The sequence below is a fragment of the Fundulus heteroclitus genome, chromosome 16 (genome assembly GCF_011125445.2).
Source record: "Fundulus heteroclitus isolate FHET01 chromosome 16, MU-UCD_Fhet_4.1, whole genome shotgun sequence".
NCBI lineage: Eukaryota > Metazoa > Chordata > Actinopteri > Cyprinodontiformes > Fundulidae > Fundulus > Fundulus heteroclitus.
This window is the reverse complement of record NC_046376.1, coordinates 18,862,871-18,879,759: the sequence shown is the minus strand read 5'-3', so window position 1 is coordinate 18,879,759 and position 16,889 is coordinate 18,862,871. Positions and strand designations below refer to the sequence as shown.

Below are 16,889 nucleotides of genomic sequence, written 5' to 3'. Positions count from 1 at the left end.
TTTGAAATTTTCGCCTTACATAACACCAACCCCCTACCACATATCAAAGGCCAGAGAAAAAAAAACAAGTGTTTTTGAGAGAGATTGTGAGGATGCCTAACTAATTTACAGAGACAGATCATGCCAGAGTTTAGAACCGGCTGCAGAGAAGGCCCAGTCCACTCTGAGCTCTCGGTACTGACAAAAGGTCAGCTGACTGGAGAGAACGAGGCGGCACGTATGCCTATGAAAGCTAAGAGATGTACAATGATGACAGCCAGTCAGTCTACTGAAAACCGGTGATATGTCTAACATGCTGGTTACAAGACATGCAGCAGGGTTTCGCAGTATCTCCAGACGTTTGTTTAAAGACCGCACATTTATTCCTGCATTTGTATCCGTCTCACTGAGTCGACACCTGGTGCAACCGCCTTCCATTGCAATCACACCTGCAGGTCTAGAGGCTGAAATTTTGTCTTGTGTTTATTTGCAAAAAAATACCCCAAGCTCAGTCAGACTGGACGGAGAGCGTCTCTGAACATTAAAAAGCTTAATTGGATGGAGAACTGGGCTTTACATGAATCATTTTTTAACACAGACAACATGGTTTGCCAAGATCTGAGACTGACTGCCACCCCAGTCTCAAATCTTCTGCAGTCTGTAACGGGGTTTCTTATCATCTTTACCCTCCATGTGGCTTTCTTGCCCCCTTATAAAGAAACCACTCACTGTGTGGGGATGGTCCGAGGAGAGTGGAGCACAGTGTTTGTTTTCCTCCACACAAAGAGTTGGGCATACAGGACAATAAAATCCATTTTGGTGTCATCTGATCAGAGCACCTTCTTCCACGTGTTTGTCGTGTCCCCTAGACAAGATGCGGCGAACTGCAAATGTTGCTGATCGAGGCCCTCCTTACCAAGCCCATCGTCTGAGGTGGACGGTAAAGTTACAATGCAATGTTTGCAACCGGGCCATACTCTTTATCATTTTTTTTAATGGAACAGTGCTTCATGAGACACTCACATTTTTACTGATATTGTTTTGTAACTTACCGTTTTTAGTCTCTTTGCATATTTATTATTTTTTTTCCCTGACCAGTCTTCGGTGTTCACTGGCTTTAATGTTCTCTAACAAACATTACAGAACACACGTATTCATACCGATATTCATTTACTAAATATGTGACTTCTGAAAAAAAAACACAGTTTGATCACAGATCTCAGAAATAAGTCTAACTATAAAAATATAAATAAAACAACTAAATATACATTATAGATTGGCATATACAAATATAATAGATTTAATAGTCTTGATAAGAATGTAAGCACAACGTAAACCAGTCTTTCAGAAGGTCTTTTTTTATTAGCAATAATATACCGTAAATCCAATCGACTTCTATATTATACAGTGTGTCCTTTGGGAGTGATCGATAACATACAGATCATAGGCTACAATAACTACATTTCAGCTTGACAAGAAGACAAATTATGCTTTTAAAACATCACGCTACCATCTTCACAGCAGCTAATGGAGCGGAGTGAAATATACTTCTACAAAACATATATCATTTGACCCCGTTTGATATCCACAGGTGTTAAGACTCCCCAGGATTTAGGGGGAGGTATGAAATCTACTTTGTCTTCAAGGCAACAGCTTATCGTTAATCTCCACTCATGCAAGGAAAACCGAAGTTAAAGCAGACAGTTCTATGGTTTCATAAATCGCAGTGGTACTGGTTTAAAAACTTGCACCCAAAAGGCAAGACCGTCAGGTCTCAACAGTGTGCATCTGTGATTAAAAAACAACAACAGGTCTGTTAAAAAAAAAACAACAAAAAAAAAACAGAACAGTTCAGATGATTTCTGAGCAGTCAGTGCGGAGTGGCACACGCAAGGTCCAAAATGTTTAAGCATATTAACGGCACAAGAAACACAAGGGTATGTGTCCCTTTATTGTTCTGATATAATTTAAAATTCTTACATGTTTTGATACAATTTATACACATGTTGATTAGTTAAGGTTGGGAGTATTGCTGTGCAAAAAGCAGCAATGGCCCGGTGGAGTTTTCTTCTTAGATAAATAAATGTTTGACCCACACCTCCTACCTGCACTCTTAAAGTGCGAAACGCCAAAAATAACCTTTTTTTTTCCTTGTTAAAAGGCAAAAAAAAAAAAAAACAGTTTAAAATATCCAAAGGCATATATTAGACTTTTGAAGATAAATGTACAGTACATGTTCCTTGTTCTGGCTTATTTTTATCTGACCACACACAAACACCTAATGACCCCACAGCAGGTTTGATGTCTGTCTACTGTAAAGACTGCTGATATTATCCAGGGGGTGCTATAACACTTATGAAGACATGATTTTGCTATAGAAGAGTTTATATTAATGTAGCTTATTATTGTTAGGTCAAAACCACAGCTGGTGGTACATGTCTACAGCAGAGGTTGGGCGTTCCCTGTAGTCTTTTCCTCCTCTTGTCGCTTCATGGCCTGGATCACAGCGATCTCTTTGGCTTCTTTCTTCTTGTTCCTTGCCTCGAATAGCAGCCTGCTTAAGTAAAAGGAAACACAAACAACCAAACAAAGAAGTAAGAATAAACCTGTATGCTCCTTTGATGGAACCATGCTCAGAGATCCAGTATGCAAACTGTTCATGGTTAATATTAGGATAATGGTTTACTCTTAAAGGGGACATATCATGCAGAATCCACATTTGTAGCCCTTAAATATATTTTATTCCGTATTTGGAGTCTTTTGCAAGCTGTTCAGTTTTCTCTATTGTCTGTTATGTTTTTGAACCATTACATGACAGTATTTTCTGCTGAACAAGGTCATGGACTTCTGGCTATACCAATTTCGCAAATCCGCCATATTTTTTTTCTTGGAGCGATTTTCTATCCCAAGCTGAAGGATGCCTGGGCTACAAGTGGATAAGTCAAAATATCCGGTTGTTCATTACACCGTCCCCCAGCATCCTACAGAAAAAGGTGAACAGGGTGGAGTGGAATGCTTTGCAACCGGGAGGGGGGCGGGGTGTGAAGTGGCGCCTTGAGATTAAAAGAGATGGCACCAAAACGAGTTGCTCTTAAACAGTTCTTTAGGGGGAAAAGGGGGTACCTTGGGGGTAAATTAACGAGGAATTCAGACCAAAGCTGACATGATTAAAAATAAAAGCAAATGTATGTATATATATATATATATATATATATAGATATATATATATTATACATGCATTTTCATCAAGGAATTTTTATAATTTGTTTGCTTTTCCTTATACAAGCCTTTGTTTTTTTTACATTTGCTTGTCTCTTCTTTTTACTTTACCGTATAGATTTCTGCTTCATTATGCAAATGAGGAGATGTCGGTCTTAAGGGGACAACTGCTCCCTATTGGTTAGTTAGCATCTGCCTTCCGTAGCTGGAAACTTCATGCTACACTGTCACAGTGGCTATCCAGGTTATCAGTGAGCATAGGCATTTATTAACTTCAGATTTGCCAAAATGTTCTAAATGTTAATTTTAAGAAAGCAATTTATCATTTCCTTTTATGGTAAATAACAGCTGAAAGTAAAAAGTTTTTTGCATCTTAAAATATAGCTCGGACAGAGTACATTTTTTAGGTCCACAAGAAAGAAACCTTATTTCTAATAACAATGTCATCACCTGTTTTTTATTATCCTTTGCACAATAGCATCTGTAGTAAGGCTGTTGCCACTGTCCACAGTTCGTAGTATGCTTCTTCTTCTTGGCTCCTGTGAGTAAAGCAAAAGTGATGAGAAGACATATCACAACTCATCACCGCGGAGTGTTGAAGTGTTGCAGGTGACTGAGGTCTTACAGCGTAAGGGTCAGATCCGTCCCTGTCAGGGTAGATTGCTGTCTTACCATGGCAAACGAGATCCACCTGAAGACACAAAGGCACAAGGACTTATAGAACCGGTGACCCAACAGCAAGATACCGATGCATTCTATTATTTTTTTTATTTTTTTTTGGTGCTTGCCTTGAAATGATCCAGCAGATCTTTTGTGACAGCAAAGGGTGCACCAATCACCACTTCTGATACGTACTGAAAAACAAATGGAGTAAGGGAATGCATGTCTGATGTGGAGCAAAATGGTGATTCACGAAGAAGAACCTACTCTGCAAGCCAGGACGCTGAGCGTTCTCTCGTGGACATTCATGATGGGGTAGTTTTTCCCTTTATAACGATTCACCTCCTGAAACACAAGGAAACGTATCAGGCATGCCACATCCATATATATATATATATATATATATATATATATATATATATATATATATATATTTTTTTTTTTTTTTTTTTTTATTTATTTTTTTTTTTTTTTAATTGCAGTAAAAAGCCTCACCTGGTCAAAGTGCAGCCCCACTATGATGTACGGCTTCTCAGCGAGCTTATGGACTGCTTCCAGGAAGTCCACATGGCCGATGTCTGATAGAACTACCGTCAAGGACGTCACTGGTTTTCGTAAATGCTAATGTTAATGATGTTGCTCATGTTTTAGCAACATTATCCAGAACAGTAATCGTATATTGTTAGATACATTGCTGTCCTGTTATTTTCCAGTACATTACCAGTAAACTGACAACAAACCAGAAAAGAAATCTCACAAAATAAAGCAGAAACAAAGCGTTTTAAATAAATTAAAGTTCAACAAGAGAAGAATTTTTTTTTTTTTTTTTGTGAATTTCATCTTTTATTGTTAATTTGAAACGGCTTCACTTGGGTAGGGCTAAATGCTCAACACTTTGTTTTTGTTTATTCTGATATGGTTGTAGCGGCTAAAATCCTCTTTTTTAGGCTACTGGTTGTTGCTTCTGAAAGGCGTTGGTTTTACGTGCGCTCGATTAAGATTCGCAAGGCCGATCTTCAGTTTGACTTATTATAAAGTCATTTATTGTTAGCACAATGTCCATATTCTCAATATTTCATTTAGATCCACAAACATTCCCCTTCAATCTAAACCAAGCACAGTAGAAAACTGTTGCCTCTTCCCATTAACAACACATGAACACAATCATGGTTGACCTTAAATAACCCCATCCCCCATCAGACACTCAAAACTCAAAATGAAATACGCCCCCTGGTGGCGATAAACACAGGAATGGAAAAATGGCTCCTACAATGGTTAAGTTCATTAGTTTTTAGTTTTTTTTTTATGTGGCTCTTCTGTAATGTTTGATCAAATTTTATTGTGTTATCTCTGGTTTCTTTTTGGTCAAGTATGTGGTCACGTTATAATTTTTTATTTTTTGTGTATTTTGTGTGTGGGTAATTTCTGTTTGTGTTTACTTTTACTGTTATTTCACACTATATTCTCCCAGGTGTGATTTCACACAGCATTTCCACGTATCTTATTTGTTTTATACACTGAAAACAGTCAGCATGAAGAGATGTGCAAACAAGCGGCATCGAGTTCAATGTATAAAAGGATACGGAAGAGGTCAAAGGCTCCTGCGACGTAGATGATGGTGTCTCCGGGTTGAGGCTCTTGGCCTGAAGCGAACTGAATTATCTTCTGAGAAGTCTGCAGGAACTGAGACACTCCTGTCCATGGGCTGTGGCCCTTCTGACCATGTGACCAAACCAAAAAAAAAAAAAAAAAAGTAAATGAGTGCTAAAATTATGGAGCAAAATTAAAACTTCCAAAATACAGTCATATTCAATTCACTTGAATAGGCCTCCCAATGGAGGCTCATTTGTGAGATTAAAATTAAAAGTAAATAACAACCTGCAAGCAGGTATTAAGCATGTTTCTCATTAAGTCCACATTTCTGTCTTGCATTTTTTTATGTTATTATTTATTTTGTCTGATTTAATACTCTAACCTTATATGATCCATTTTCATAAGCTGAAAATCATCATAATTAACACAATTACGATGATTCAGTTAAAAGGTAGAAAATTTCCATTCTTCACAATCACAGTCAGAAGATTACTGCTGCTGCTACAAACCATTTGTAAAAAGCTAAGATGACATCATGGCCGTGCAAGCTGTTTAGTATCCATAACACCACGGGAATGGATTCTGTGTCCCAGAGAGGAACCTGTTTTGATCCTAAATGTGTGTTTCAGTCTCAGCACAAAAAGCAAAGATCTTGTCAAGATGCTGGCTGAAGCCGGGGAGAGGGTGTTATTATCCTCATTGAAATGAGTCATGTACCAAGATTAGCTGAAATCCGCACAGCTAAAAAGATGCCATTACTTCAAAAGCAACATAAAAAGCCAGAAATGGCCACAGGGACAAAGATCTTAGTCTTTGGAAACATGTTACGTGGTCTAATGAAACTAAAATGAATATGTTTTGCCAATTGTTACATTTAGAGGAATAAAGGTAGGGCGCTTGCAAGCCTGAGATCCACATCCCAACAGGGAAAGATCCAGCGGGTAGCATCATGCTTGGTGAGTGTTTTGCTGCAGGAGGGACTGGTACACCTCACAAAACAGATCGCACGGCGAGAACAGACCATTATGTGGGAAACGTCGAAGCAACATCTCAAAACACGAGTAAAAACTTCGTGCCCTCCAGTTGGACCAATTCGATCCAACGTGGCTTCACAAAGCTCTGATCTTAGTTCCATGGAACATTTGTTCATTTTCCTTGTGGAAGGGTGCCAAAGCGTGTTTGATCCAACTCATACGGATTAAGATTTCTATAAAAATATCAAGAGAATGTTGATAAACTTTAATTTGAGTTCTGAAATTCCCTCCACCTTTAGGTACTGGCAAATATAAATAAATTTGGAAGATCTAACAGATCTAGACTAACTAAAAGGGCTAGTCTGCTTTACCAGAGCAGCCTTTATCTCTGTACGCCATCACTGCCACCTAGTGGGCAGTGCAGCAAAGCAACCAGTAAAACAACAGAAGACCAGGCAACAAATCCAGAATGCATTTTATCCAACACTTGCCAAATGACCGGCATTAGTCTTCCAGTCAAGAGACCCTTAACCGCTTGTGACTAAAACGTTGTTGGCTCCAAGTTACTCTGCTCGTCCAGGAACAGAAGCACCATTCAGTGTTTGCTGGCAAGGGCCACTAAGCGATTTCTAAGTAGGTCCAAAACAAAGCCCTTTCTTTAGCATCGGCCGACATCTGGCCCAAACAGTTGCCGCTTTCTACTTGCAGAATAAAACAGTTATGGAAGGAAGCGAGCAAGGCACAGAATTACCTTTCCAAAGTTGTCTGTGTGCTGCTGGTAGTCTGAGCTGTCCTGAAGAAACATAAAATAAAGATTACACATTTTGGCTGAGTCCTTTTCCAGTTAGGGCTTTAACCTAGATTTTGGTAAAAAACCCACAATGTTGCTGTGGTGTGCTTTGGTCATCAGCAGCATCCTGCCAACCAGGTCTGTGGTGGAAACTCCCTGCGTCCTCTTACACTCCCTGCAACAACGCAATAATAACACGTAAGTTCATAAAACACACAGAAAAACCAGCCCTGACAGCGCAGGGAGAAGCTCACCTATAGCGTCCTGACTTCTTCACCTCCTCATAGGTGTCTTTCCCATCCACAGTTAATGTTATATCATCTGAAACAACACGACGCAGGCAGGACGGTAACGCTGTTGCTCTCGGCTCTGATTGCCTTCGTGTGTCTGAAAAAGGGGGTTTCGTACCTCCGTGCACACAGAAGTTGCAGTTGTACTTGTCGAGCGTCCCGAGGGTCGTGACGTACGGGGCCCCTTCCACCACTTCGTCCACCCACTTTATGGCCCGCACCATCTTGTACCTTTCTTCCTGAGTGAAGACTGGCGGACCCTTGTGCTTTGAAATCTCACCTTAAAACGTTAAAGCAAGAAGATAAAAGAAAATCTAAAAAAAAAAAAAACATCCACCGGTAGATTTGGGTTAAATGAGCCTAGAAACAGAGATCTCAGTTTCAGGATACTGACGACAGTATTCAGTGAATTCAAATATTATTGAGAAGTCAATTTGTTTCGTTAACTCAGTCGTCTGAGTCAGACACATCATAATTAAATGCAGGCTGATGTTTTCAAGCCTTTTTCTTTCTATTAATTATGATGGTTTCCCGTTTAGTTAATACATTTAGAATAGAAAGTACATTTACTACCTGCCCAAAGGTTATTATTTTCCAAAGATACTGGCAAACAAGCCTCACTGGAGCTAATATTGTAATTTATTGTATATGATAGTACGCTGCACTTTAATTACTGTAGGTTGGTATGAGATTTCTACAGTGTCATGAGTAAAAAATACCAGTTTTTACAGTATATGCTAACAGTACAACGTACATGCTGTGTCCACAGACTTTAAAACTAAAGTGTGCAGCGTGACCTGATTGTTGTTGTTTTTTTTTAAAAAAAGGAAAAGCAACAATTATTACTCCTATTGCTAAAAGATATAGCATATTGGTCATTACACTCAGATTAATGCTATATCTGAGTGTATATTTTGACTGATATTGTATTTTGTGATCATGTGTTGTTGTTTTTTATTTTTCCTGCCTCAGGAAGACAGATGTAAATTAGCATCTATGCTATAATCTGGCTCATTTACAATCTGTACAAGAGTATATGATTGTTCATTAATGTGCACTGTCCTGATTAAATAAATAAATAAATGTACTATTTATAAATTCACATTGGGGAGAACATTGAACCCTTTGGTCATTCTGCTCTTTGTAGCATCCCACAAGTCTGTTTTAGTCCAGCTGATATTGGTTGCTTGGTCTGGGTCAGTTGGCTACTTCACTAATTTGTAACCGTATGGTTCCCTTGCTTTGCAATTTGATTTCCACCCACGCCGATTTCATTCACCTATGTACTGCCAATTATTGATGAATGATGGAGACAAATGACTCAAGATTTTCTTTTACATCCTATTTTCATCGACTGCACTTGACTCAGATTATGAGCCTTGATCAAACTGAAATAACTCTCTTTCTGATTATTTATTGGATTCATAAAACCAGATCTCCTGACAGTAGACTGTAACAGTAGATCATTATAATAGTAGAATATAAAAAAATTATAGGCTGTCGAAGTAGGTACAAAAATATAGCAAAGGGAGGCATGAACTGAACGGGTTAGTAACCGAATCATGTACCAGAGAAATAAAATATTGTCAAAAGACAAATAAAGGGGCAAAAGGACTACCAGTACGGTAGCTAGCCTGTAATCCACTGCTCAGCTGAAACGCTGCCTATGTCTTGCTAAATGCTGTTTTAAAGTAGCATTACCTTATCATGAGTGATGAATGGCACACCATTAGTTTTTCAGAACCAAAATAATTTATTCTGAGCTAAATTCGTCTTTTTTGTAAGCGATCGAAAGAAACAGCAACACGTGGGGGACGGACATTATGCTCCATCCAACCAGAGAAAACTCTGCTCACTCCACCACTTTCTCTGGCTTTCTCCTAAAGCTAAGACTTTACGCGACAGGAATTGTGTGATTGAATACTTTAGTGACGCTAATACTGTAATGTTTAAAAAATCTCGGGATACCTTAATACCGGCAACTGGCCCATGGCTTCTCTATTTCACACAACAAAAAACAGTGCATCGCTTTAACTCATCATATTGTTTTGGTTTCATTTTGATTTATTTTTTTATATATATAAGTTTCAATTATGTGTCCCTACATCAACAGAGCTGAAATAACCTCTCAGTAAGTTCAGCAGAGGCTTGCTGATGAAGCTTTCATTAAATTCAGATGTGTTAAACCAGTGGAACATCTAAAACATGCAGGGCATTGAAGGTAGGATCAGTTCAAACCTTCAATAGTTAATCAAAATGGACCTAAGTTGTGGGATTGAGTTTCTACTTTTCTAGTTAAACAGCAATCCAGGTCGCGCATGCTTCCCCTCCAGTGTTTAAACAGCGGAGTTAGATGACAGGACCTTTACAGCTCATCAAAAATAATTACGTACCTACTTACGGCCCCTTGTTCTAGCAAAGGCCATGACCCATGGGAGGAAATCTTAAAACAAAGGTTGAATTTTTTTTTTTTTTTAAAGGGAGGCAAATTTAGCAAATTTCATGATGCATATAAATGAAAACTTTAGATAACTATTCTGTCTATTTCTTAGATTTTGAAAAGCCCACACTGGAAGAGGGACTTTATGCTTTATAGAAGGATCTTTCCAGCTTCATGCGAATGTAAGTATCTGTTGCATTTGCCTTACTGTCTGTGTGCACTCCAACGATGAGGTAATCTCCCATTGCTTTGGCCTGTCGCAGCTGGTTTGAGTGGCCGTAATGCACCATGTCGTAGCTATAGTGGAAAAACACAAAGAAAAATAAGTTGCATATATATATATATATATATATATATATATATATACATACATACATATATATATACATACATATATATATATATATATATATATATATATATATATATATATATATATATATATATATATATAAATAATGGGATTGTTATTAAAATTGTGGAAGGAAATCAAAGAAATTAATCTCAGCTAAGCACTACCACCACGTATTTCTTTGTTCAATTCAAATTCAAACTACTAATTAAATTCCTACTCCTTACTTAGAAGACAGAATACTTTATGACCTACATGCTACATGACCTACATATTTTAGGACTTACATGTATGCAAAAGAGCAAAACACAATTTATAAGATTTTTTTTTCTGTGTGTGTGTGTGTGTATATCTCAAAAGATATGAATATCATGAAAAAATAGTTTTATTTCAATAATTTCCTTTAAAAAGTGAAACTATATATCTTAAATATTTGTTACACACAAGTGATAATATTTAAGGTATTTATTTCTGTTATTTTTAATGACAGTGGATTACAACCAAAGAAAGACACAAAAGTTCAGTTTCTCAAAAAAACTGAATATGTTTTGGAGGAAAAGGACAATGATAATTACTTTTAATAGAAGTCAGCCTACTGAAAAAAATTATATTTACTGTAGAGTATTGCTTTCAATAGTTGGTCCTTTTGTATTAATGCTGCATCAATACAATGTAAGCAGGACTTCTAAAAAACATAAATCGGTTCTACTTCGCAATCCCCTCAAAGCCGAGCTTATCCTTTTACCTTGTGCACCTTTTCCTGTCCCACCTTTTTCCTTCCACTCAACTTTCCACTAAACTGCTTGGATACAGCCCCATTAGCTGAGAACCAAAACAATAAAAAGGAACAAAAATAAATGCTTGAAAGATGTCACTGTGTCGTTAGAATTATATTCAATTTATGAATTCCTTTTTGACTCAAACTACTGAAGTAAATTAGCTTTCCAAAGATACCAGTTTATTGACATGCACCTGCGTATACAGCATTTTCTTATTGACCCATTAACACAACGCGCCCACTTTGCCCGATTACAAAACTTGCAAATTGATGCGTCTCAGCATAAAAGTGAATGATGAAGTGTGTCCCTTCCAATGCCGCTTGTCTGTCCTCGGCTATGATAGCGTCGGTAGTTAATTAGATTAGCGCAGATAAGAGACCGAGAGTGGAGCGCCGGAATATCACAGAGGAACAGAACAGATGGGTGTTAGCCTCCCATCAGAGGCTCTGTAACGCTCGCAGCCTACACGCCACTGATGTTTACTTGTTGTCTCTCCTTTACTGCATAAGGATCCGTGCTGTGGGAAAAAAACAGCAGGGTTGATTGCACATATTCCTGTCCTCTTGATTTATTTCAGTATACAATGAAAAGCGCTATAAATAGCGCGCTCAGGAAAATCAATAGGATAAAAAAAAAAACACAATCATTATTAGATTACAAACATGGCACAGACGGTAAGCGAGCCAAGTGGTGCTTCCAGCCACCCCCCCGATCAGACTGATGACAGCTGCACCTACTGCAGAGCTGTAACGCCCAATCCTGCTGAATACTTTGCTCCAGAGCTTTAAAATAGCAATAAACGGACATGTACTGTAGTGCAACTGCAACAAGAAAGCAGTTTTACATCAAAACTTCGGTCAAAAAAACGGCTTGTTACCAAGAGCAACCGCGGGTAATGCATCCTGGGTAGTCAAACCATTCAGGCTCCAGATCCAGGAGCTCTAAGATCACTGAGAGGGCCAAGAGGGATGCAATGAGCAGAGTTTGGGGGTGACTGAATAAAAGACCCTGAGTTACATAAGACCCTTCTGTTTGGGGGGGCTTATTGCAGCGGCGTGCCCAAAGAGTGGCCTTATTCTTCCTGTATTTTTTAGCAGGGAGGCATCAGGGGCGTATCGCTGTGGGGGATGATGAAATTTTAATTAGAGGAGCCTGTTAGCAGACACCCAAGTGGCACCTCAGGCTTCTCAAGGGCAACGGCTCCGCAGACGTGTGTGCACACGGCCGATGGACCGCTCGGGCATGTGTAGGAAACGGCAGACGACAAACGGCAGGATTTTTTTCTCAGCTAACTCTAAATGTTTCTGATAATCGAAAAAGACGAGCGCGAAATCAATAAGCAGCGAGCGCTTATTGGCCGAGTCGTTACAGCCTCGTGTGTGCAGAGCGCCCGAGCAGATTGTCAATTTGGACTCTGCACCCTGGGCTGACGCCGATGATGTTTCTCTGACAACGGACCTTTAACCTCGCCACTCTGCAGGTTGACTAATAGGAACAGAATGTGCGAGTGACAAATATCCAAACTACCGCTTCCTTGGAAATTTCCTTTCAAAACTGCTGACGAAGAGTGAGGCGGGAGGGGCGACGTGTGGTCAGAGGCCTTAGCAGGTGTGCACCAGAGGGCTTGGGGCGTTAATGGCATGAGCTCTGTTGACATTGGCTTTCTTTGCATGCTCACCCCACCGGTTAATATTCCGGCATCCCAAATATTTCGTGACACGCCGTCAAAGCACAGATAGGCAGCCACACAGAGAAACGGCAGGAATTCTGCAAAGAGAAAGCCGCCGTAATCCCGGTCTCCATACGCAGAAATTCAAAACATCTTTTCAGTCGCTGCAGGGCGTGTCCATCAAGGACTGGGGTCATTCGAATTATTGCTTAATCAGCAGATTCGTTAATCAGGTAATTTTTATCTTTAAAAAACCGTGAATAGTTTCTGCTGGGATACAGTGTTCAGTTTAATTAACTTTTTTTTTTTTTCCAGAATCCAGCATAAAGGCATAGGAACTCGAGAGATAAAAAAGTGATGATGCAAGTGTAAAAGGAAACAAGTGACTTGAGTGAAACAGGAGTATAAGTTTGCACTAATACAAAAAGTTGAATACAGTTTTGAATTGCTCAAATCAGACCAAAAAGTAATAAATACGTCCATTAAAAAAAAAAAAAAAAACTAGTCTTGACCTGTACAGCAATGAGATAATGGCCGTTTTCTCAACAGTTAAAACATCAGACGCCAATATACATCCTAAACTACGGACTTGGTTGGAGGCGGCCATCCGCTGTGGTTTGGTTTTAGAGAATCGGTGAGTGCATTAGTGTGTTCAGGTATTAAGTAATTACCGCATAATTATTTAAAGACATTTTCCAAGCTGCATAAATTGGGGTGCTTATTGGATTAAAGGAGATCAGGTGATATATATGTGTAACAAGAGAAGGTGAGGCCTAAGGGGAGCAATAACCTACAGTGGAAACCAGATATTATCATCCACATAAGCATTTTTTCCCCTTGCAGCCATTAAATCAGACAAATGTTTCTCTGTTTTTGGGTCTGTTAGGATTCCCTAAATGATTTCTATTTGCTAAATGGTGGAATAAATGGACATAAATGTTCTTAGTATTTTGGCTCATTCTTCCTGACAGAACTGGTCTGAGTCAGATCTGTAGGCCATGACTTTTCAGCTCTGCCCACAAATTTACTGTAGGGCTGAGATCAGGCTTGCCCGACAGCCTCTCCAAAAATGCTGATTTTGTTGCCCTAAACCCATTTTTGTAACTAATTTGCCGGCATGCTTTGGGTCACTGTCCATCTGGAAGACCCATTTGTACTCAAGCTTTGACTTCCTGGCTGATGTCTTGACATGTTCCCTCAATACTTCCACATGATGTTCTTTCCTCATGACGACAACTAGTTTGAAAACTGCACCAGTCCGTCCTACAGCAAAAAAAGAAAAAAGAACACACACAGCATGATGCTGCTACCCCTGTACTTCAAAGTTGGGAAGGTGTTCTCAAGCTTGCAAGTATTCATATATATATATATATATATATATATATATATATATATATACATATATAGCAGCAGTATCAGGTGCAAAAAAAAGGCAGTGTTGGAGAGTTATGTATTTCAAACATCTTGGTATTCCATTGAAATGCCAGACAGAAATGCACGAAGCGACAAGGTTACGATATTAAAGAGCCTTGCACTGTTTTTGTAAATATGCATGTGACTGTTTAATATTCCACCTCATGCTGAAACACGATATTTAGTGTCATGGACGTGGGTTCGCAGTAACTTCCAAGGCACTCAACAGTATCTGTTTCAAGACAAGCCATGTCATAGCTGATATTGTAATCTGACCACAATTTACAGGCTGGCTGGGATGTGTCAAAACAAGAGGATTTCAAAAGAGGCAGTAATCTCAGGAATTTGGTGACAGCCTTGCCGTGACAGATGTAGATGCAGACACTCAACAGCAAGCCCAGAAAAAAAGCACTGTGTTGAAATGGACCGATCTTTGTCTTCGTCACCTCCTGCCCAATCAAGAAATGGCCAGATGTAGCCGATAACTAGTGTGGGTGTTTGAATATCAGATTCACATTTCTCTGAGCATCAATTTTGACATTGCTCAGTATAACCGTGCTATACCATCTAGAAGTTTGCAAGAGCACGTGTTTAATTTGTTTAAATGAACTGTTTTCTTTGTGTTGGGTTCTGGAGCTGTTTTCCCACGTAGAAGCTGCACTTTTTGGGCTAACTCGGAAGATTTGAGCAAAAATCGTACAAGTTATCCAAACTAAATCTAAACTAGTCTGATTTCTTTTATCTTTCTGAGTAGAGTAGCAAAACAAAAATTAATGTTTTTTTTTTTTACCCAGGGAACTACATTCTGCTTTCTCAAACATATTGTGTCAAAAAGATACAGATAGAATCATTCAGACAAGATGTTTGTTGCTGTTCTTGAATGCTGACTGAAAGTTGAAACAGTTTTCAGTTCTTGAAAACGCTCAGCAGATGAAATGCAGAAACATGATCTCCTCTTGTAAACCTACTTAATAGGGGACTAATAAGCACCTAAAAGACAAAATTGCCTTTTTACAAGAGGTTAACATGTGCAGCTTTTATAAAACTTTAAAAAAAGAAAGTGAAGCAGGTCCATTTTAATTTTGCCCAACCTTGATGATGGCATTAGGTCACAACAAACACTTTATGACCAATTTAAAACACTCAGTTATGAGCAATAGCAGCAGTAGATATCTATTCTCTCTATATGTTATTATGTAATGGCATGTTTACTAAGAGGGAAACACCAAACGAACAATTGTAATGTTCGTTTGGTGAAGTCTCGATTGATTTGCATTGTAACACACAGGCTCTGCATAAGGCGATTACCCCTTCTCATAACAGGATATACAGGGGAATATTGCATTAAAAGTTTTGCCTGCGCTGAACTGCTGAGGTGAAGCAGCCTCCTGCAGCATGCATGGAGCAGGCCTGTCCCGATGAGACAACTTCATTCAAAGGCGAAGCAAAACGGCATGGGGGGTGGGTGGCAGCGCTGTGTGGGATCTGCATCCCACCAACCAACCCATCCAATCAGCAACTCACCAGCCGTCGCACCACACACGGATCCTTCGCCTCCTCTTCTCCGGGCTGCACGCCGCATCGGCGGGGGTCGTGCCTGCGTTTTTGCCCGCAGCGCCGCTCATTTGGTGGCAGTGGTGGTGACCGTTCTTGATCATCCTGGGGCTGCTGGTTGTGTTTTTTAATAAAACGTGCACCTTACTGCCGCTGGTCGGTTCTGCTGGAGCGACGCGGTTTCTTGTCCTGCAGCCTGACAGGTGTGAGCCGCCGTCTCTGTACAGGACGGCCGGGCTTGAGAGTAGCAGCAGCAGCAGCAGCAGCAGTACGGCGGCGGCGGCAGTAGCAGGAGGAGCGGCAGTGGTGTGATGCGCCAACGCCTCCTCCACTGGCGACGCAGAGACGCACGGTCCACGCTGCGTCAAGCTACTGAGGTCAAGTGAGCCGCCACTTCGAAAGCGGTAGTCAAGCCAGCCCTCGCTTGGTTTTGTAGGTCACGCAAACACTAAGCATTACGACAGTGACGGCTGAGACTACTTTTCAAAATAAAAGCAATATGTTTGCGGGGTAACGTTTATATTTTTACACATATTTACTTCGGTTACATCAAATATTTGACTGCTTTATGTAAAAAAAATAAAAATAAAAAATCAGCAGAACACCTGCAGATGTTGCTCAACCACTTTCATCCAATTCTGATGTGGAATTTCAAAATAAAAGCCATTGAAAATCTCTATATAGTCACTTTGACCTACGTTGCTGTCAATGTTGCAACCAAACCGTAGATATTCAGTGGATACAGCATGACAGTAGAACATCTCTAGATGTTGCTTAACCACTTTCATCCAATTCTGATGTGGAATTTCAAAATAAAAGCCATTGAAAATCTCTATATAGTCACTTTGACCTACGTTGCTGTCAATGTTGCAACCAAACCGTAGATATTCAGTGGATACAGCATGACAGTAGAACATCTCTAGATGTTGCTTAACCACTTTCATCCAATTCTGATGTGGAATTTCAAAATAAAAGCCATTGAAAATCTCTATATAGTCACTTTGACCTAAGTTGCTGTCAATGTTGCAACCACACCGTAGATATTAAATGGATGCTTTAACTTCAGCTTGACAGTAGAACACCTCCAGATGTTGCTCAACCACTTTCTTCCAATTCTGATGTGGAATTTCTAAATAAAAGCCACTCAAAATCTCTTTATGTAGTCACTTTGACCTAA

The 16,889-nt window shown here is 39.5% G+C and overlaps 1 protein-coding gene across 1 annotated transcript; it reads right to left on the bottom strand.

Moving 5' to 3' along the window:
- Positions 1 to 1,321: 1,321 nt before the first annotated feature.
- LOC105936195 (ethanolamine-phosphate cytidylyltransferase) lies at positions 1,322 to 16,141 on the bottom strand. The gene is made up of 13 exons (XM_036148386.1): positions 15,683 to 16,141; positions 10,154 to 10,242; positions 7,624 to 7,785; positions 7,470 to 7,536; positions 7,306 to 7,390; positions 7,177 to 7,218; positions 5,442 to 5,574; positions 4,354 to 4,436; positions 4,126 to 4,203; positions 3,987 to 4,052; positions 3,824 to 3,889; positions 3,649 to 3,737; positions 1,322 to 2,533 (listed from the first exon to the last, which is right to left on the bottom strand). Exons 1-13 carry the CDS (start codon positions 15,814 to 15,816, stop codon positions 2,419 to 2,421), a joined length of 1,209 nt encoding a protein of 402 aa, XP_036004279.1. The 5' UTR covers positions 15,817 to 16,141; the 3' UTR covers positions 1,322 to 2,418.
- Positions 16,142 to 16,889: the final 748 nt, after the last annotated feature.